The sequence below is a fragment of the Lepus europaeus genome, chromosome 13, assembly GCF_033115175.1.
Source record: "Lepus europaeus isolate LE1 chromosome 13, mLepTim1.pri, whole genome shotgun sequence".
In the NCBI taxonomy this organism is placed as follows: Eukaryota; Metazoa; Chordata; class Mammalia; order Lagomorpha; family Leporidae; genus Lepus; species Lepus europaeus.
This window is the reverse complement of record NC_084839.1, coordinates 96,892,205-96,912,574: the sequence shown is the minus strand read 5'-3', so window position 1 is coordinate 96,912,574 and position 20,370 is coordinate 96,892,205. Positions and strand designations below refer to the sequence as shown.

Below are 20,370 nucleotides of genomic sequence, written 5' to 3'. Positions count from 1 at the left end.
ATCTAGCACAGTCATCGCATGGTGTTCTTTATTGAAAAATCTGTTTTTGTGTTCTCTTGGGTGGGCAGGAACACTAAAGGTGATCTGTAGGTCCCCTGTGGTTTTAGTGCAACCCATCCCGAAATGATTGGCAGCTGGTACTTTGATGGCGTTGCCGAGGGGGAGAGAGGGAGAGGAAGGGAGAGGGCCAGGCCAGCCTCAATTCTGCTCTTCCTCCCAGCGATGTCTCTGAGCAGGCAGAACTGGGAAGAGCACCCAGTCACCCAGTGCCGACAGCGATCGTCCGAGCTGCCTTGTGCTCACCTCAGATTCTCTGACTCCCAACAGCCTTGCTTGGGGAGTCTAGTCCTCTGCCTGGCACCGAGACCTTGACCCCCATGTGCCTAGGGCGGACATGGGGCTGCCCATGAAAGATAGTCCCTATCCAGGGTCTGCTAAGTACCCCATGAAGGGCCGGAGTAACCATGTTTTGAAAAAGTGCCTCCGTTCAGGGGGGCAGGCCTGACTTCCCTTAAAGCAGCCTCACTCTGGGGAAACCGCAAGTTACACTGGAACAGCTTGCTAGCGTTCACCATATAAGGAAATCCCCTGGGTCTGACCCAATCAGGAACAAGCACGTTCGATCAGGAATACCAGAGGTGACCCCAGCCAATCCACTGTTACCCCGCACCCCTCGATGACGTAACCCGGCTTTAAAAGAGGCTCCCAAGCATGGCTGGGGCCTTCCTCTGCCCTCTGCTGTGCGGTTGAGTAGTCGGGGTCCCTGCTGCAGCTTGTACTTCCGAAATAAACATTGCTCTTGCATTTCGGTGTGTTCAAGTCTCTGGGGGGTGTTCAAGTCTCTGGGGGCGTTTGGGGATCCAACGATCTGGGCACAACACCCCCACATTTCATATTCAGAGAGATCCGTGCACCTGCCCTGTTTCACTTGTTGATCTGAGCCAGATCCCCAGGTCTCCTGCCTCCAGTTACTCTTCAAGGGCACACAGTAAGCAGATACCAGGGAACCATCTGTGTGCTCAGAATGAAAAAGGTATTCCACAAAGAGTGTACCCAAATCATGCCTTTTATTTGATTTTTTAAAAGATTTATTTATTTGAAAGAGTTACAGAGACACAGGAAGAAAGAGAGGGAGGGAGAGAGAGAGATCTTGCATCGATGTTTCACTCCCCAGATGGCTGCAACAACCAGGACTGGGCCAGGCTGAAGCCAGGAGCCAGGAGCTTCTTCCATGTCTTCTACATGGGTAACAGAGGCCCAAGCACTTGGTCCAACTTTCACCACTTTCTCAGGCACATTAGCAGGGAGCTGGATCAGAAGAGGAGCTGCTGGGACACAAATCAGTACCAGTTGGGACGCTGGCATTGCAGACAGCAGCCTTACCTGCTACATCACAATGTCAGCCCCAATGCATTTTATTTATTTATTTATTTTTGGAGGACAACACATTTAGTTTTATTTCAATCAAATCACAACAGCTTTCTTTTTCAACTGCTACCAAATGCATCTACAATTTTCTATTACCGATCCGCTTTAAGAAGGTTTCCTGCGACATTACAGCAAGCCTCTTTATTCAACAGAATAGTCCCAAATTCTTTTTCAAATAAAAATAAAAATTCCATTCCAGTAAATGGTACATACATGAAATTACAGTAAACCAGACACTTAAAAGGACAGCCAAGAAATTGTCCAAGAGTTTATTAGAAAGAATGTAGGCACTTAAAAAAAATCCCACTCTTCTCAGGCTGCAGACTCTAGGGGAGACAGGCCCTGCTAGCCACTGAGTCTCTGTCATTCACAAAGGGGCTGGCACAGAGCAAGCAGGCAGGAGGGACTGTTTCTGGAGGGGGGGTGGTAGTGGTGGTGGTGGAAACACCTTAAACCGGTTCCCTTTTGGCTGCCGAGTCAGGCCTCATCTCTTGAAGTTTGCTCTTAGGAACTTTTCTTTCACTGACCCCATCCTGATTCTTGCCTACAAAGTCCCAATTGCCTAGGCTATAGTCAAAGTTGAGCCCAATCTCTCTGCCCCACTGCAAGACCCCATTGTGAAGGTCTATTCACCTATCTTGATGGTCTTGTTTAGCATGAATCTACTGTTTAAATGTCTGTATATTCAAATGCTACAGGGGGGGAGTCACAGGTTCTACCAGACATGAACTTGAAGGATTCTGAACTTAACTGTGGAAGGAAGCGGATGTGGCTGCCTGTTTGGGAGTTATAGGGTTGAGGCCTTGCCGTGGTTGTCTGGATTAATTTCCATACAAGGGTGGGTAAGACAGGGAATCCAACAACAGAAATTTATATACTAGTGGTGATAGAGACAGCTTTTTCTTAAAACACAATAAAAAAGTGTTAATTGAAGCTTATAGACATTGGGTTAAAACCAAGCAATTGTTTTGGACTTGGACCAATAGAACTTGGACCATCTTTCCCTCTTTCTCTCCTTTCTTCCTTTATTTCTGTCTTTTGAGGCATGATTTATCACTGAGATCATTGCCAGTGTCTGGTGATGATAAAAAGTAGTCAGCATTGCAGTTGGCTCGAGGCACTCTCTTATTAGCTGCTCCCACCACCCTCAGCTTTGGAATGCCACTACTCCGGACTGAAAGAAAAAGGTCAGAGTTGGGAACTTGGGAGCTGAAACACACCTGCCTTCCTTTATTCTGCGCTGTCACTCAGTCACTCAACAGGGTCTCAGTGGGCTCGTGCCACGTGCCAGTCACTGCATTAGGTACTGGGAGTAGAATGATGGATAAAGACGTAGTTGGGGGCCCCAAGGGATTCACAGCCTAGTAGGGGATGTAGATAAGTAAACAGACAAGTAGAAAGAGGTCACAGGGCTAAAACTGGGGCACATATGCACACACGGATGCCCCGCTTGGTTAGGATGGGCGCCCCAGAGGGGCTGGCATTGAAGCTGAGACCCAAGTGTCTCCAAGCCCAAGCCCATGCCTCTGTCGGTCTGCTGCTGTCTGTTTCCTCAGGGCTGGCTGCACCAGGGTTACCCTCAAGGTGTCCCTCCCCAGGATGACCGGGCACAACCCCAGGTTCAGGCCTTGACTGGCGCTCCCTGAACGGTGAGGATGGATGCCAGCTTATTTCTTGTTGTCAATGTAGGAAAGTTTAATCTGATATTTGTGTCCTTATACTTATGGCATTCTTATTAAGACTAGGAAGCTAGGATACATTTCCTAGAATACTGACAATTTTACAAATCCTTGTAGTGTTCAAGTCTTTTGTTTTACTTGGTTTATTAATCATCTTTTTTAATTTTGGAAAGAATCATTAAGATAGGCATTAGACAGGATTCTTTTTTTTTTTTTAAGATTTATCCATTCATTTGTAAGTTGGAGCCACACAGAGAGAGAAGGAGAAACAGGGAGAGAGAGAGAGAAAGAGAGAGAGAGAGAGAGAGATCCTCCATCCTCTGGCCCACTTCCCAACTAGCCGAAACATCCAGAGCTGCACTGATCCGAAGCCAGGAGCCAGGAGCCAGGAGCCAGGAGCTTCTTCTGGGTCTCCCACGAGAGTGCAGGCATTCAAGGACTTGGGCCATCCTCTACTGCTTTCCCAGGCCATAGCAGAGAGCTGGATTGGGAGTGGAGCATCAGGAACTTGAACCGGCACCCGCCCCAGGATTCTTCTTTAAAAGCAAAGCTGTGGCAGTGTTGATCCCAGGGACAGTTCTATGATTGCGTACATTCATGACGTGCTTTCAGGGACTTCTTGCCGCCCTCCTTCTTAGTTGTGTGCTGCTCAGAGTTCCAGGCAGAAGTCTATAGAGACCCCTTCCATCTTCTTCCTGTACAGCTCATCCAACCTGTGGCTCTGGGCCACGGTGAAGTGGTTCTTCCAGTCCCCCACGGTTCCTAGGAGGGAGAAGCCCAGTCAGGAGTATCATTCTCAGGTTGGCAGGCTCAGCAGCCCTGAGTGTCCACTTGAGTGTCCACAGTGGGCCTGGCCTGTCACCACTCCTGCCTCCCCAACTCCTCTTCAGTGGATACCTGTTCACCTGCAGCTCTCTGCTCTGAGAAGCAGCTCTCGAGGTCCCTGTGCAGGGAGCTGATCTAACCTGAGCCGGCCCCACCCGTGGTGTATGCACACGATAGACACGACACAGACGTGCAAACGAATGAATTGCAGCCACACAGCCTGAGCCCAAACCCAGAGACAAGAAAGCACATGCTGTACATTCCAACATGCAGGCTTCAGCCTGGCCAGTCCTGGCTGTCAGAGCCGTGTGGGGAGTGAACCACTGGTGGAAGACATCACTCCCTCTCTCTGTAGTTCTGCCTTTCAAATAAATAAAACAAATCTTTAAAAAAAGAATTTGGGAAAAATGTATGAGATACTATTTTTCACAAGTACTAACTTAAAATAAATTTTAAGTAGCTGAATACCTTTTGTCCTATTGATGCCTCTATTTGAAAATTCATAATAAGACAATCGGGAAATCAGAACTTACATGCAAAGATGTTGACTGTGCAAAGGGATCACATAAACAAGACTAGTGTCTGCTAATACTAACTGATAGAACCAAAAAGGGAGAGAATGATCCAACATGGGAAGCGGGATACACAGCAGACTCAGAATGGCAGATGTCCTAAACAGCACTCTGGCCTCAGAATCAGCCCTTAAGGCATTCAGATCCAGCTGAAAAGCCCATGAGAGTATTTCAGGCATGGAAACCAAGACACTCTGGAAAAAAAGATGACCTAAATGAAAGATCTCTGTGAGTGAGATCCCAGTGGAAAGAACAGGTCATCAAAGAAGGAGGTACCTTTCTCTGAAGGGAGGAGAGAAGTTCCACTTCGATTATGACCTTGTCTAAATATTAGATCAGAGTTGGCGAACTCAAGAGGCTTCCATAGCCTTGGCAACTCATGACAAGAGCCTAGGGTGATTACTGACACCATAAACAAGAGTGTCAATTTGTTAAGTCAACAACAGGAGTCACTGTGCACTTACTCCTCAGGTAGGATCTCTGTCTTTAATGTGCTGTACATTGTGATTTAATGCTATAGCTAGTACTCAAACAGTATTTTTCACTTTGTGTTTCTGTGTGGGTGCAAACTGTTCAAGTCTTTACTTAATATATACTAAATTGATCTTCTGTATATAAAGATAATTGAAAATGAATCTTGATGTGAATGAAAGGGGAGAGGGAGCGGGAGAGGGAAGGGTTGCAGGTAGGAGGGAAGTTATGGGGGGGAAAGCCATTGTAATTCATAAGCTGTACTTTGGAAATTTATATTCATTAAATAAAAGTAAAAAAAAAAAAACAAGAAAATGTACACATAAAAAAAAAAAGATGTTGACTGTAGTGTTGACCATTCCACCCTATCCCTGCCCCAGGTCTGGACTCATAGGGTCTTCCCAGGTATCTGTAGGTCGCACTTCCTTTGTTGTTCCATGTGAATCCTCACAAGAAGCCCCTTACATTGGGGTTAGCTTTAGGGACTCTCTATTGTCTGCAACTAACACCTGAACAACACCCCAAGATAGTTCTCTTCTCCAAGAGGGTGCCATTGCCAGCTTTATTAGAAATAGTTGCACTGAGCCGGCGCCGCGGCTCACTAGGCTAGTCCTCCGCCTGCGGCACTGGCGCCCCGGGTTCTAGTCCCGGTTGGGGCGCCAGATTCTGTCCCCGTTGCTCCTCTTCCAGTCCAGCTCTCTGCTGTGGCCTGGGAAGGCAGTGGAGGATGGCCCAAGTCCTTGGGCCCTGCACCTGCATGGGAGACCAGGAGGAAGCACCTGGCTTCGGATCAGCGCAGCGCACCGGCCTTAGTGGCCATTTGGGGGGTGAACCAATGGAAGGAAGACCTTTCTCTCTGTCTCTCTCTCTTGCTAACTCTGCCTATAAAAAAAAATAGCTGCAGTGAATTGTAGACGTGTGCTGTGTTGGGCTGAATGAAAACTAATGCCATCCTGCTAGGCACAGGCAGGATGCTGGAGAGAAGCGGAGGATCTGGTCTCGTGGCCCCACACACCTTTTCTCATGAAGGGGGAAATGGACTGGTCCATGATAGACTTGGGCACTGTGGAGCGGTTGATCATGGGGTTGTCTTTCATTTTCTCAAAGGAGGTCTCCTGGACAATTTTATCCAGCACGGTCTCATCCAAGTGCTTTCCCATGAACTGCGCCACCTTCTGAATTTCACGCTTTGGGTCCTGTGGATAGGAATGGAGGGGATCCGAAGGATGACTGTGAATTCTTGGAGACATCCCCTGCCTCCAGGAAATACAGCCTTCAGTCAGCCTTGGAGTCCTCTGTCCCCTGTCAGAGGAGGTTGTGAAGGGGCCTTCACTCACCTTCTTGATGTCTTCATAGAAGAGGAAGAGAATCTGGTATCTGCCTTTCACTTCCCACCAACCTTTCACGTGCTCAAACCAGGAACCCCAGGCCACTGTGACGACACAGGCAAGAAAGAAGTCTACTTAAGGATCATCCAAAGCCTTCCAAGCTTTGGATTCTGCTGGCCTCTAGTGCTTTAGAGAGTAAGAAAAGCACAGTCAGGGTGCTGGTGCTGTGGTGCAGCAGGTTAACGCCCTGGCCTGCAGTGCCGGCATCCCATATGGGTGCTGGTTCTAGTCCCGGCTGCTCCACTTCCGATCCAGCTCTCTGCTGTGGCCTGGAAAAGCAGTAGAAGATGGCCCAAGTCCTTGGGCCCCTGTACCCATGTGGGAGACCTGGAGGAAGCTCCTGGCTCCTGGCTTCAGATCGGTGCAGCTCTGGGCCATTACGGCCAATTGGGGAGTGAACCAGCAGATAGAAGACCTCTCTCTCTTTCTCTGCCTCTCCTCTCTCTATAACTCTGACTTTCAACTAAATAAATAAATCTTAAAAAAAACAGGCATACCCTGAGGGATTTCTTGCTCTGTTTGATTCTGAGGGTGGTGCAGATTGGGAAAGCCTTGGGTTATTTGTCCCAACAGGCTACCCAAGGTGAGCAAAGGCTTCTGGATGGAGTGGGAGATGTTTACAGAGACTGGTGGGCAGACATGTGAAAGGAGCAGCCTCTCCACCCAGTCTGTCTGCGACAGAACCTGCATATGATGAGGCCCACGGAAGCGCATGGCATTCCAGGAATCAAGTGCTCTTTGTGGTTCTCTGGAGCTGGCCGAGAGGCAGTGGGAATCTCCCTTACCTTTGCCATTGATGAAGGTTTCAAAATACTCTTCCCAGGTGCCGGGGTCCGGGAGCACTTGATTCATCCTTTGGAAATGGTAGTAGGAAACCATGCAGTCTTTCACATTTCGAGCTACATAAAGGAACTTTGGGGGAGGGAGAGAGGTGGGTGAAAAATGGTCCGAGTAGATTCTTGCCAACTTGTTTAAGTGAACGGTTGTGATTTGTAGGTACTCCTGCACCCCGGCCTGCTTGCACTGCCTTATCCATTCTTTCCTGCAGAAACCACAGAAAGGCTTTTGGGTCGGTTCTGTGAGCCCGCCCGCGGCCTGCAGCCAGCCAGAGGGAGCCGCTGACGCGTGCTGCAGAATCTTGCGTCTCCTCCTACTGCTGGTGAACGCTGAGCACTTTCGGACAGTGGGGGGCGGGGGAGGCAGGAGGCCGTCCTACCTTGCAGTTGTTTTTCCAGAAAGACGGCGGCAGCAGCCGAGCGGGAAGGTGAGTCCTCAGGATCCGTGGAGAGGGCATCGCTTGGGCTTTCTCCACACCTTTGAAATAACCCAAGAAGGAGCAACTGCTCAGTACAAGCACTGCCGGTAGCCGTTATGTCCCAGGCGCTGTCCACGGTATCGCCTCACCCACCTGTCCTTCCACTCCACTCTTGACTTCATACTGGGGCTGTTGCTGCTACCTTCACTTTTTTTTTTTAAAGATTTATTTGAAAGTCAGAGTTACACACAGAGAGAAGGAGAGCAGAGACAGAGAGAGAGAGGTCTTCCATCCGCTCGTTCACTCCCCAGTTGGCCTCAGTGGCCAGAGATGCACTGATCTGAAGCCAGGAGCCAGGAGCTTCTTCTGGGTCTCCCACATGGGTTCAGGGGCCCAAGGACTTGGGCCATCTTCTACTGCTTTCCCAGGCCATAGCAGAGAGCTGGATCAGAAGTGGAGCAGCCAGGACTCAAACCGGCGCCTGTATGGGCGCTTCAGGCCAGGGCGTTAACCCACTGCACCACAGTGCCGACCCCTGCTACCTTCACTTTGTAGCATCTCATATGTGCGAGCTGGAAGGACTGTCACATTAATTTGCTCTGTCACTTTAAGGACGAGGTGACGGAAGCCAAGAATGGACCAGCCATCTTTGCTGAGGCCAAGCCCTCCAGCAGTGGAGAGCACATCTTTCCCATTCTGTACCAGCCAGAGCCACCTGGGCACCGGGCCTGTGTGCAATCACTCGATTCATCACTGCAAACATAGGTGCTGGCTGGTGTGTGCAGCCATTCTAAAACCCTCACTGGGCACTTGCTGTGTGCAATCATTGCATTAAACAGAGGCTGGGGAAAAGGCAGCAAGGACCAGGAAGACATGAACCCTGTCTCCAGAGAGCTGCCGTCTTAGTGTAGGGGTCAGGGTTTCTTGCGGAGAGTTCCCCGGGGCTGGGTTGAGGTAGTGCTGGGAGCTAAGACCTCAAGGACCTGGAATGAATCGGTGCTGCGAGTAGCACACTAGGCGAGGGACCCTGACACGCAACCGACGGGTACAAACCTCTGTGTATGAAGTCAGGAGGCCTGGCCAAATAGAGGGCGTGTGGCTTCTAAGAATCGGAAATAAAAGCTAACAATAAGATAACCTTTTGTTTTAAATGTGCAGTCACAGGTTATGCTCTCAGTGATTATTCATTGGGGCTGGCGCTGTGGCGCAGTGGGTTAAAGCCCTGGCCTGAAGTGCCGGCATCCCATATGGGTGCTGGTTCTAGTCCCGGCTGCTCCACTTCTGATCCAGCTCTCTGCTGTGGCCTGGGAAAGCAGTAGAAGATGGCTCAAGTCCTTGGGCCCCTGCACCCGTGTGGGAGATGTGGAAGAAGCTCCTGGCTCCTGGCTTCAGATCGGCGCAGCTCTGGCCATTACCATCTGGGGAGTGAACGAGCGGATGGAAGACCTCTCTGTCTCTACCTCTCTCTATAACTCTTTCAAATAAATAAAATAAATCTTAAAAAAAAGACTATTCATGCAACATCCTCACCTCCCTGCATGGTGTCAGATCTAGCTGATGACTGGGGCTCCTGTCCTAGGCAGTGACTCCAAGGACCCTGGATCAGTGACCGCATATGGCTGAGGAGCTGGGCCGTCTCCTCTTGGTGCTAGGTTTTTCAGAAATGAGAGCATGGGCAGAAAAACTGCCTCTCCATGCCCCTGCTGCTCGTTCTGGGGGCACCCTGGCCACATTTTGCTTTTTAGAAGCTCAGTGCCAGGAGAGCTACTTTGAGTGCAATGTCCACACTCATCATGCCTTGGCTCTCCCTTGGCTCTGGGTGCAAAAAAAAAATAGGCTTCCCAGAGAACTCAAACCACACACTATCTTTATTCCACCAGCCCGGGCGTACAACCACACTCCCAGTCTGGTCCAGAAATTCACTTTAATTATCCTAGATTGGAAACGCTCCAGTGCAGGTGCAAGATAAGGAGCCAGACAAAACAGAGCTCTTAATACAAAATTACAAAACAAATGAGCAGCAAGCCACATGAGCAAGAGCTGGGAAGAAATAAACAGAGGAGTTAAGCCCTCAGTCCTTGGGTGCCTCGACAAGGAATACAAACAACCACGGTTAAAATGTGCAGACTCAGGGGCGGGCGCCTGGCTCACTTGGTTAATCCTCCGCCTGAGGCGCCAGCATTCCATATGGGCACCAGGTTCTAGTCCTGGCTGCTCCTCTTCCAGTCCAGCTCTCTGCTGTGACCCAGGAAGGCAGTGGAGGATGGCCCATGTGCTTGGGCCCCTGCACCCACGTGGGAGACCAGGAAGAAGCACCTGGCTCCTGGCTTAGGATCGGCGTAGCTCTGGCCGTAGCTGCCATCTGGGGAGTGAACCAACGGAAGGAAGACCTTTCTCTCTGTCTCTCTTTCACTGTCTAACTCTATCTGTCAAATAAAAAAAAAATGTGCAAAGACCCAAAAGAGAAAATTGAAAACACTGGCAAGGAGCAAGGACTGCCAAAAAGATGGGGCGATTTACGAGGATTCCGGCAGTAAAAACTCATGACGAATGGACAGTGGCCAAGCTAAGGAAGCACAAGGCAGAGACACAGGGATGAAAACCATGTGAAGAAAGGTGACGGCGGACGGAAGGGCAAGGTGCAGTGGAGAAGGACTGTCGGTCTCAGCCTAGGGAACAAGACCCAGCTTATCTGCCATGGCTTTGGACCTGGAACTGGTCCATTTCCTCTCTGGTGTTGGTGGTCCTCATCTCTCTCCCATCACACCTGGGGTCAGTAGCCACCTGGTACCTAAAAGAGGCTTGGTCATCTAATGGGGAAGTCTACCTGTGGTCATTACAGTCACTCCTGTGTGTCAGCAGTGACAAACAGGTAGCACCTGTGACGCTCATGGTGGGCTCGGCCCCGTTCCAGCCACAGAGTTTTCTGTGCATGAACCCTAGAGCAGAGACCCCGTGGTGTGGGGCTTTATATGAAACAGTCCACTAGAGTTTCATTTATATTTTCTCCTTTCTCTCTCTTGTCACTGGGTTGCCTCGTCCTCCCCTGGGCACTTGCGTGGTTGCTCAGACTCTGGGTGGTGTGAGAACACATGCACGAGCCACAGAGGGTACCGTGGAATCTCTCTCCAGCATCGGTGTGTGGCTGCAAAGATCATGAACTGGGGCTGTGTGTTGCCTCTTGGGATACAGGATTGAGGAGGCACCCTCCTGGCCTCTTTGTAGCTCCCCTAGTAGGGCAGGCCATGGCCATCCTTTACTGAAAGTCTACAGATGCAGGAGCTAATGCGAGGGAAACTGTGTTCTCTTTCTAATGGACTCTCTGCTGCTCACTAGAGAGCTTGCCTGGGCTTTTTTCTCTCCTTTCAATCTCCTAGTGTCAGAGGTAAGACGACAGCATTAGGGGCAGGGTACAGAAGTAGGATCAAAAGCTGGGTGTGGGTGATCCAGGGATGGGGCCTGGAGAAGTGGTGCAGTCACGCCTGACACTTAGGTCCCTCTGCTATGTGCCAGGCACCTGTTCCAAGCTTTTTAAAAATATGTAATTAAGTCCACCTAATTCTCAAAGCAAATCTTTGGAGAAGGCACTCATTCTCCTGACATTTTGAGGTTAAGTAACTCACAGCAGGTGCTGGGGTGAGTGATGCAGTCAGGATTGAAACCCTGGCCATCCATTTTTTTTTTTTTAAAGATTTAGTTATTTATTTGTCAGGCAGAGTTTCAGAGAGGCAGAGAGAGAGAGAGAGAGAGAGAGAGAGAGAGAGAGAGAGAAAGAGAGAGAGGGAGCTTCCATCCAGTGGTTCACTCTCTAAATGGCCTTAATGGCCAGCTGGGAGCCAGGAGCCAGGAGCTTCCTCTGGGTCTCCCACGTGGGTGCAGCGGCCCAAGGACTTGGGCCATCCTCTGCTGTTTTTCCAGGCACACTATCAGGGATCTGGATCGGAAGTGGAGCAGCCAGGACTCAAACCAGTGCCCATGTGGGATGCAGATGGCAGCTTCACTCACTGTACCACAGTGCCAGCCCTCTGCTGTCTTTTCAAGCTTCATTTTTGTGGTCTAAAAAGAAAAAAACTTCCAGGCTGAACATTACCCAAACAAGGATTCTCTATGGAACAGAAATAATTGCCTCTAAATGCACTCTGTGTGTGTGTGTGTGTGTGTGAGTGTGACTTATCAGGTGCATCTCTGAGGGGATAGGGCTTTGGGGGGTGTGATATGAAGAGAAGAGGGGCGTGAATTGCTCAGACACAGCCCACACCTTCCCCATGTGTCCACAGTTGCCCGAGACCCCAGGGAGGGTTTAAGAAGAAAATGCGAAGAAGGTGACTCCCTCCCATCCTAGCCTGCATCCTTCTTTCTTGATGATTCACTTTTGCCTGGGAGATAAATGTATAGAAAGAGGAAGGACAAGAAGGAGATGAAGGAAGTAGTTGTAGAAATGGAAGGGGAGAGAGAAGGAGAGAGAAGAGACCAAGGGAGGGGTGGGGAGGAGAGGGGAAGCACCCAGAGCAGGGTGGAGGAGGAAAAGGTGAGAAAAGAGATGTGGCACAGCGGGTTAACGCCCTAGCCTGCAGCGCCGGCATCCCACATGGGTGCCGGTTCTAGTCCCAGCTGCTCCACTTCTGATCCAGCTCTCTGCTGTGGCCTGGGAAAGCAGTAGAAGCAGTAGAAGATGGCTCAAGTCCTTGGGCCCCTGCACCCACATGGGAGACCTGGAAGAAGCTCCTGGCTCCTGCGACCAATTGGGGAGTGAATCAGCAGATGGAAGACCTCTCTCTCTTTCTGCCTCTCCTTCTCTCTCTGTAACCCTGACTTTCAAATAAATAAATCTTAAAAAAAAAAAAAAAAAAAAGAAGAGCGAGGAGAGAGGGAAGGAAGGCCCCCGGGAGGTCTCACCAGAGGGCTGGGGTGGCCGAGCCCACTCGATGAAAGGGTGGCGGTGCTGAATGAGGGCCCGCTGGCACTTCTCCACATCCCCGTTCTGTTCGATCATGTCCACAATTTCCTGGATCCACGTCGTCCCTGTGGTCAGAGGGAAAGGTGGGACCTTCCTCCGGTGTGAGGGCTGGGGTAGCCTCCCACCTCCCTCGGGGCACAGACATCCAGGGGATGAGCTCGGAGCTCTGTGGGGAGCAGCAGAGGTAAGGCTCACACACACACAAGAGCAGTGTGCAGCAGTGCGCCGGTGGGGAGGCCTCGGGCGCTGCTGGCCCGTCCCCGGGGGAAGCCCAGGGACCCTTTGGGTGCACAGAGAGCCCGCCTCGCGAACCTAAGACGGAGCAGGTTTCTGTCACCGGGCTCAGCAGGGCCCAGGGTGTGCTGCCCCCTGCCAGCCACCTGATTTCGGGTAGGTGCAGATGAGGAGATCGTCCGGCTTGGCCTCAAAGCTCTGGATCTGGCCCCAGTTGTCCACAGTTGCAGCCTGCAGGGGCACCCCCTCCACCTCCCGCAGCTGCGTCTGCTTCCCCGGTCCTGTGGCCAGCGCCATTGCGTCTCAGGGTGGGCAGTTCCTGCAGGAAGAGAACAGAGGAGATTTGTAAAAAAATGTGGTAAAATACATAGAACATCAAATTGACCGTTTTAACCGGTTTTAGGTGCACAGTCAGTGGCATTGGTCCGTTCACACATACAGCACCACCATCCTTCTCTGGAAGCCATCATCTGCTGCCTCTCTGGTGCACGAATAGGAAGCTGGACTGGAAGCGGAGAAATGGGCTCTGCAACCAGGCACTCTTGTGTGGGATGCAGACATCCCAAGCAGTGGCTTAACTAGCTGTGCCACACCACCCACGTCCACCTTAACTCATTTGAACTCTTACACAATAGGAGCACTAGAACTGTGGAGCTGAAGAGGTCCTTACAGAAAATGCAACAGGGAGTGACTGCCGGAAATTGAATGAAAGAACCTGGTTAGGTGCCCATTGACTGCCCAGTGTAGTGAGGCCAGCTTTCACAGTGGCTTCCGCTTGAAGAATGAGTCAGGCCCAGAAAATTAAAGACAAATTCTTTCTGAAAAATTTCATAAAAAGCTGCTGCATTTGTAATTTGTCAAAGCAGGCGGAGTTGGGCAATACTTGAGTTTATGGTGTGATCAGCTTCGGGGAGGAGGGGGTGGGAGCCAACCGGACTTGCTGTGCTGGGCCCTTTTAGCCAACAACACAGTTTTGTCATAAAGGGATAATGAATGCAAGGAAATGGAGAGTTGCATGATAGGTAACTTGCCCCGGATGGTAGCTGATGTCTGTCTACAAATCCCTTGTCCCTCGTTCCTTCCAAAAACTTGCCTTTGGGGCTTCAAAGAAGTTATAGTGAATACATAAAAATACAAATTGTACATGTTTATGGGGTAATGTGTGATGCTTCACTACATGCATACATTGTGCAATGCTCAAATCAAATGGTGAAAACACTCAAATTTCTTTCTTCTAGCTTCAAAAAACCCAAAATACACAGTGCATTATTGTTATCTGTGATCACCCTGCTTATGCAAGAGAATACCAGAACTTATTTCTGCCTCTTCATTTTACAATAGAAGTTACTAACGAGACCTGGTCCTGGATCAACCAGGTGGACTGGCAAGCAAGCACCAGAGCGCTCACACGTCGGGTGGCAGTGGATGAACCTGGCAGAGGTTCAAACCGTAAGAACGACTCGACCATCATGGCTGCCTTGGAGGCCAAGGGGAACCCCAGCCAAGGCAGGGCCTCTGGGAGCCGAGAATGGTTGACTAAGAAACAGTGGGGGCTCTGCCCTGCAGCTGAGGAGCTGCACTCTGCCCACACCCAGAGTCAGCTGGGAAGGGATTCTTCTCTGAGCCTCCAGGAGGGGACACAGCCCAGCCATCACCTTGATTCTTCCCAGGGACCCCTGTCCAGACTTAAGCTGCAAACTCGGTGGTCAATTGTTATGGCAGCAATAGAAAACTACTTACGCATACACCTGCATTGCTCCCCAAAGCTAGCTGGTCACCATATGGACTTAATTATGTCCTCCGAACTCTCCCAAGCCCGTTATGTGTATCTCAGAGACAGGGCTTTTACGAGGTGGTCAAGTTAACACGAGGCCACGGGGCAAGCCCTAATTCAGTCTGACAAGCAGATTTGGACACACAGGGACTGAAGCACACAGAGGGAAAATCAGACAAGGAGGACCATCCACAAGCCAAAGACACAGGCCTTAGGGAGCATCACACCTGCCAATGCCTCGTCTTCAGACTTCCGGCCTCTGGAACTGAGAAGCAACACTGTTCTGCTGCTTCGGTTCCCTTGCCTGGTATTAAGTTACAGCAGCCTGAGCTAACAGACACACATACCTTCGGTTGAAGCTCAGAAACCCACTTTTTCTTTTGGAATAAATGAATAAATAAAAATATTTTGAAATAAATGAAATAATCATTTGTCTTGACCTTCCTATATTAATTGTACCACTGCATAAACAGATAGCAGAGGAAAGGTCACTTCTCTTTATAGAATCATTCCAACAAAGACACAAACAATAAATTAAAGGATTATTATGTTCTTTGCTGCCCTTAATGAATTAAAGAATCTAGGCAGTTGACACTCATGACTTTTTTTTTGGAAAGGCAGAGTGGACAGTGAGAGAGAGAGAGACAGAGAGAAAGGTCTTCCTTTACCGTTGGTTCACCCTCCAATGGCCGCTGCGGTCGGCGTACTGCGCTGATCCGAAGCCAGGAGCCAGGTGCTTCTCCTGGTCTCCCATGCGGGTGCAGGGTCCAAGCACTTGGGCCATCCTCCACTGCACTCCCGGGCCACAGCAGAGAGCTGGCCTGAAAGAGTGGCAACCGGGATAGAATCCAGCGCCCCAACCGGGACTAGAACCCGGTGTGCTGGCGCCGCAAGCGGAGGATTAGCCTATTGAGCCGCGGCGACAGCACACACTCATGACTTTTACCATCACAAAAATAAAGATGGTTGGGGCCAGTGCTGTGGCTTAGTGGGTAAAGCTACCACGTGCAGTGCTGGCATCCCCTATAGGTGCTGGTTCTAGTCCCAGCTGCTCCACTTCTGATCCAGCTCTCTGCTATGGCCTGGGAAAGCAGTAGAAGATGGCCCAAGTCCTTGAGCTCCTGCACCCACATGGGAGACCCAGAGGAAGCTCTTGGCTCCTGACTTCAGATGGGCGCAGCTCTGGCTGTCTCTCTCTCCCTGTGCCTCTCCTTCTCTTTCTGTGTAACTCTGACTTTCAAATAAATAAATAAATCTTTAAAAAGAAAGAAAGACAATCAAATGTTGTGTAGTTCTTGATGAAGAACACACAACCCAAGAAGCAGTCCTGTCAAAAACACTGAACGTAAATCTATCGCTGAATACCAACTCACAGGAAATTCAGAGAACACAGGGACATGTTAAAGTACATCACAATGAAGTCAGCAAATTCTAGACATGTGAAAGCCCACGGGACAGTAAAACACTTCCTTTGAATAAATTTCAAGAGACTTTGAAAAGAAAGATTTAGAGGAACCTGAATATTAAAAAAAATTCAAAAGATAAAAAACCCTAAAAGGGCATGCCTAAGAAAACCTCAGGCGGGGCAGGTGGCTCTGATGTGGCTTGGGATAGCCACATCCTGTATCAGAGTGCCAGGGTTCCAGTCCCGGCTCCACTTCTGATCACTTCCTGCTAATGCACACCCTGGGTGGGAGCTCAAGTTGTTGGGTCTCTGCCACCCATGTGAGTTCTGGGTTCCTGGCTTTGACCTGTTTGGGGGAGTGAACCAGTGAATGGAAGATCTCTGTGTCTATCTGTCTCTGTCTTTTTCTCTGCTGTTTACATATATGTAAATGAGTGAATGAATGAATAAATAAATAAAATGACAAATCTAAACTATGATGTTTAGGGATGTTTCCTTAAGTGGCAAAACTAAAAAGACTATAAAGATACACAGGGAGTTATCATCTTCAACGTCAGGATAGTGGCTATTTTTTTTTTAAGATTTATTTATTTATTTGAAAGGCAGAATTGAGAGATTGAGAGAGAGAGAGAAAGAGCGAGAGATCTTCCATCCACTGGCTCACTCCCCAAATGGTCACAATAGCCAGAGCTGGGCCAGGTCAAAGCCAGGAGCCAGGAGCTTCACCTGGGTTTCCCACGTTGGGGCAGGGACACAAGCACTTGGGCCATCTTCTGCTGCTTTCCCAGGTGCATTAACAGGGAGCTGGATTGGGAGTGGAGCAGCCAGGACTAGAAGTGGTGTCCATAAGGAATGCTGATGCTGCAGATGGTGGCTTTACCAGCTATGCCACAGCGCTGGCCCTGACTGTGGCTACTTCTAAAGAGAGGGGAATAGGAGATCTGGCAATGTTTACAGGAGGAGATCCTCTGTGGGCTTCCGGGGGAGGTTGGCAAGATCCCACCTCCCGGCCTGGGTGCCAGCCACAAGGACTTTGCCTTATAATCATTCCTTAGCTATATACTTGCTTTGTTTAATTTCTATCTTTGTGGTGTATTTAGTACGTTTAGCAAGGAAAATGTGCTTCCAGAATATGAAACCTGGAGGATAGTGCAGGAAACGGGTGGAATATTCTGACCCAGGAAGCAGATGGGGGCCCAGGAGCACAGGGAGCAAGGTGAGCCCTGAGTGTCGGACTCTGGCGCCTTGAGCGCTGAGGTGGGAGAGTGTCTGGAAATGGGCATGAGAACAGGCAGGAAGCCCGGGGAGAGCCTGCCAGGAGAATGCGTTCTTCTCCTGGGGCAACAGGAAGCTGCCAGAGACCCTTACAGAGCAGAAAGGCCTGCTCCAGCCTGGCGGGACTTCAGAAAGTTCCGTCTCAGTGGAGGCGAGCTAGGGCTGGAGTGGAGCCCAGCTGGGGAGAGGGAATCAGAGCGGGTGGCAGTAACTCAGATGGGAGCTGGTGGCCACGGCCTTGCTTAGGGATGGCAGGGGTGACAGAGAGGAGTGAGTCGATGCAGGAAACCTTTGGGAGGTAGAATCAATAGCACTTAATAATTAATTTGGTGTGAGGTGATGGGCAGCCCGGGGGAAGTCCAAGCTTGAATCCGGATGGGGAGGAGGGGCTGTTCCTGCAGAGCAGGTGAGCAGCTCCTCTGTGGGGTGGGGAAGAGGCACCATGGGTCCAACCTGCAGAGTATACGTGGGACATCCAGAGAGTGGGCTGTGCGCAGGTGGACGTGTGAGCTTAGGGCTCTGGCCTGCACATAGTGACTTGAGAACCTTTCACTCACCATGTTGATCAAGGGGGTTAGGCAGTGTGCTCTGAGGAGGTAGGTAGTGTTTGAGGGTCTGGATGTGGCCATGAGACTGTGTGAGAGAAGAGCAGCATCAGGGGACTGCAAATAGGGGGTAGAAAAGTGGAATTAAAACATGGTTATTTGAGGCCGAACATTTTTGAAATCCATGAATACAATAGATTATCAAAGACTTTGTTAGGAAACTGACGCAGTTTTAGCCAGGTGGCCGCATGGCCCAGCTACCTGAGCCAGGCTCCACCCCCATCCTAATGGGATTCGCTGCTCCTGCTTCCCTGCCCGCCCTCAGGTGAAGTTTTAAAAGGGCCTGTTCCTGAACACGTGCTCTCTTGGCTCTTGGTTCTTCTCTCTTGGCTCTGCTCTCCTCTCTCCTCTCCTCTTCTCTCTGTTCTCTCCTTGCTAGCTCCTCTCCTCTCTGTTTCTCTCTTATACTCTCTTTCTCTCTTTTTCCTTCGCCGCCCCTTCACTCTGGTCTGTAGGGTGGGTGTTCCCCAATAAACCCTTTCCCTTACTCCGGTGTCCGGTGTGCTTTGCGACGGCTAACATTAATATATAACAGACCTTATGGGAAAAATTCCTATTTAAAAAATGAATATGCCTGGATTTCTGTAGACAGAAGTAACTGCTCCTGCCCATGGGACGGCATAGTCTCTGTGTCTAAAAATGCTACAGTTCTTGCTCTGCCACCATACAACTGCTGCTTACAGGTGTAGTCCCACTGGGGTAGGGCACTGGGTCCGGTCCCCTTTGCCGGCTTAGCCCTTAGCAAAGGCTGGGGTGAAAGGCAGACCCTCAGGGACACAAGGCCCTTGGGGGTGGGAAGGGGACCGGAAAGGTAGGGGTGGGTGGGGAAGAGGGAGCAGCGTGGGAAAGAGAGGGAGCAGCGCAGGTTGCAGGAGCTCCCAGAGGCTGTCTCAGGGCCCTGGATCACTAGGTCTAACTCCATGACGGCTGTTCTGCTGTCGGTTACAAATGTCCCCGATGTCATTCTTAGGTACCTTGGACTCCTTCCTGGCTTGAGGTGCTCTACCTATACGTTAACACCTACGTGGACAGAGATTTAAAAAGTAAATAAATACAGCCTTGCTTCCAAGCTGTGTTCTTACCTTCAAGCTGCAGCTGAAACCCCACGGCCTGAGCAAGGGTCAGTGGGCACGGGAAGCGCATTCCAGGGAAGCAGGAAGCTATGGCAGTGGCAGAGGCTCAAATGACCACTGTGCAGAGGCAACGGGGCCTTCAGCAGGTGGAAGGGCCCTGGGAGGCTCTGAGCCTGGCCCCGCACATTGGGGCTGTCACTGGGAGACTTGGGACTGCACAGGCGCCATCTCCCGCGCTTGGCCTGATGCACAACAACCGATCTCCGTACAGGCCTCACCCACGGATGCTCCTTGTCTCAGCTTCAGTGCCTCCAGGCTCCAGGCTGCCTGGAGGAGCCATGGAGGCAAACGCTGCTCCTTCCTCTCGGTCGCCCCCTAGTGTCCTGACCTGGGCTCTACAGTGCTAGGACTTGGAGTGAGCAGCCACTGCTTGAAGCTGCTTCCCCCAAAGTGATAGCTGATGATAGGGGACATCACACACCTTCCAGCAGAACCCTTACTCCGGGCTCGCCCTTTCCTAACCCCTTGTTGTTATCAGCCACAGTCTGGCTGCTTTCTGACATTCAAGGCCTTCCACCCACCCAGCAGCTGAACTCAACAACTTGCTGTCGCCTACACACATCCTGCAGCTTCCTGCCCTGCTGTGTCACTCCTATTATTCTGTCTACCAGAAACTACTCTGTTTCCATGGAGTCAGATGCTTCTGCTTTGAAGCCATCTTTCCCTTAAAGCCTTACGTTCTAACTGACAGGAAGGTCTACCGTGAACCACCCTCCATAAACATTTTAAAAATAACAGTTTTACTGGGCTCTAATCCACATAGCACACTGCTCACCCATTCAACTGTACAGTTCAGCAGTTTTTAACTGTGCAAGCAACACAACAAAGTGTAGGTTTCATCACTCCGTAAAGAACCCTTGTACCCGTCAACACGCAGCCCTATTCCTCTCACCTTCCTGGCCTTAGGTTCACCACACATCTGCTTTGTGTCCCTGTAGATTTGCCCACGTGGACATGTTCTGTAAATGGGATATGTGTTATGTCTTGAATGTGCCCCCAGTGCTCATGTGTTGGAAACCTAACCCCCCAATACCACAGTGCTGAGGGCTCTTTATGGGGGCATGGATGTCCTGTGTTTTCCCACAATAGAGAGTTTGGCCTCCTCTTGCTCTGCCCCTCGCCTGTTGCATACGCAGGAAGAAGGCCCTCACCAGACCCCCAACTTGCACTTCCCAGCCTTCAGAACTACGAGCCAAATAACCATCGAGTCAGACTCAGGTATTCCGTATAGCAGCACAAAATGCCCTAAGATGATATGTTTAATTTGTCTTTCTTTTATACCGATCTTCCTTTTCCATTTTAATGAATACATCAATTACCCTCCCCAAGACTCAGTTGTCCTAGCTGTAACATTGATACCTAGGTGAGA

The 20,370-nt window shown here is 50.3% G+C and overlaps 1 protein-coding gene across 3 annotated transcripts; it reads right to left on the bottom strand.

Annotated features, from left to right (window-relative positions):
- Positions 1-2,971: 2,971 nt before the first annotated feature.
- On the bottom strand, positions 2,972-19,250 carry LOC133772918 (sulfotransferase 1C2). Of its 3 annotated transcripts, none has more exons than XM_062210047.1 (8): positions 18,951-19,250; positions 12,956-13,128; positions 12,515-12,640; positions 7,580-7,677; positions 7,149-7,275; positions 6,313-6,407; positions 5,991-6,171; positions 2,972-3,869 (listed from the first exon to the last, which is right to left on the bottom strand). In XM_062210047.1, the coding sequence occupies exons 2-8, from the start codon at positions 13,104-13,106 to the stop codon at positions 3,757-3,759; spliced, it is 891 nt and encodes a 296-aa protein (XP_062066031.1). In that variant the 5' UTR covers positions 13,107-13,128; positions 18,951-19,250; the 3' UTR covers positions 2,972-3,756. The 3 variants fall into 3 exon arrangements, with proteins under 3 accessions (XP_062066031.1, XP_062066032.1, XP_062066030.1); XM_062210048.1 differs by lacking the exon at positions 18,951-19,250 and adding an exon at positions 13,438-13,476; XM_062210046.1 differs by lacking the exon at positions 18,951-19,250 and adding an exon at positions 13,249-13,400.
- Positions 19,251-20,370: the final 1,120 nt, after the last annotated feature.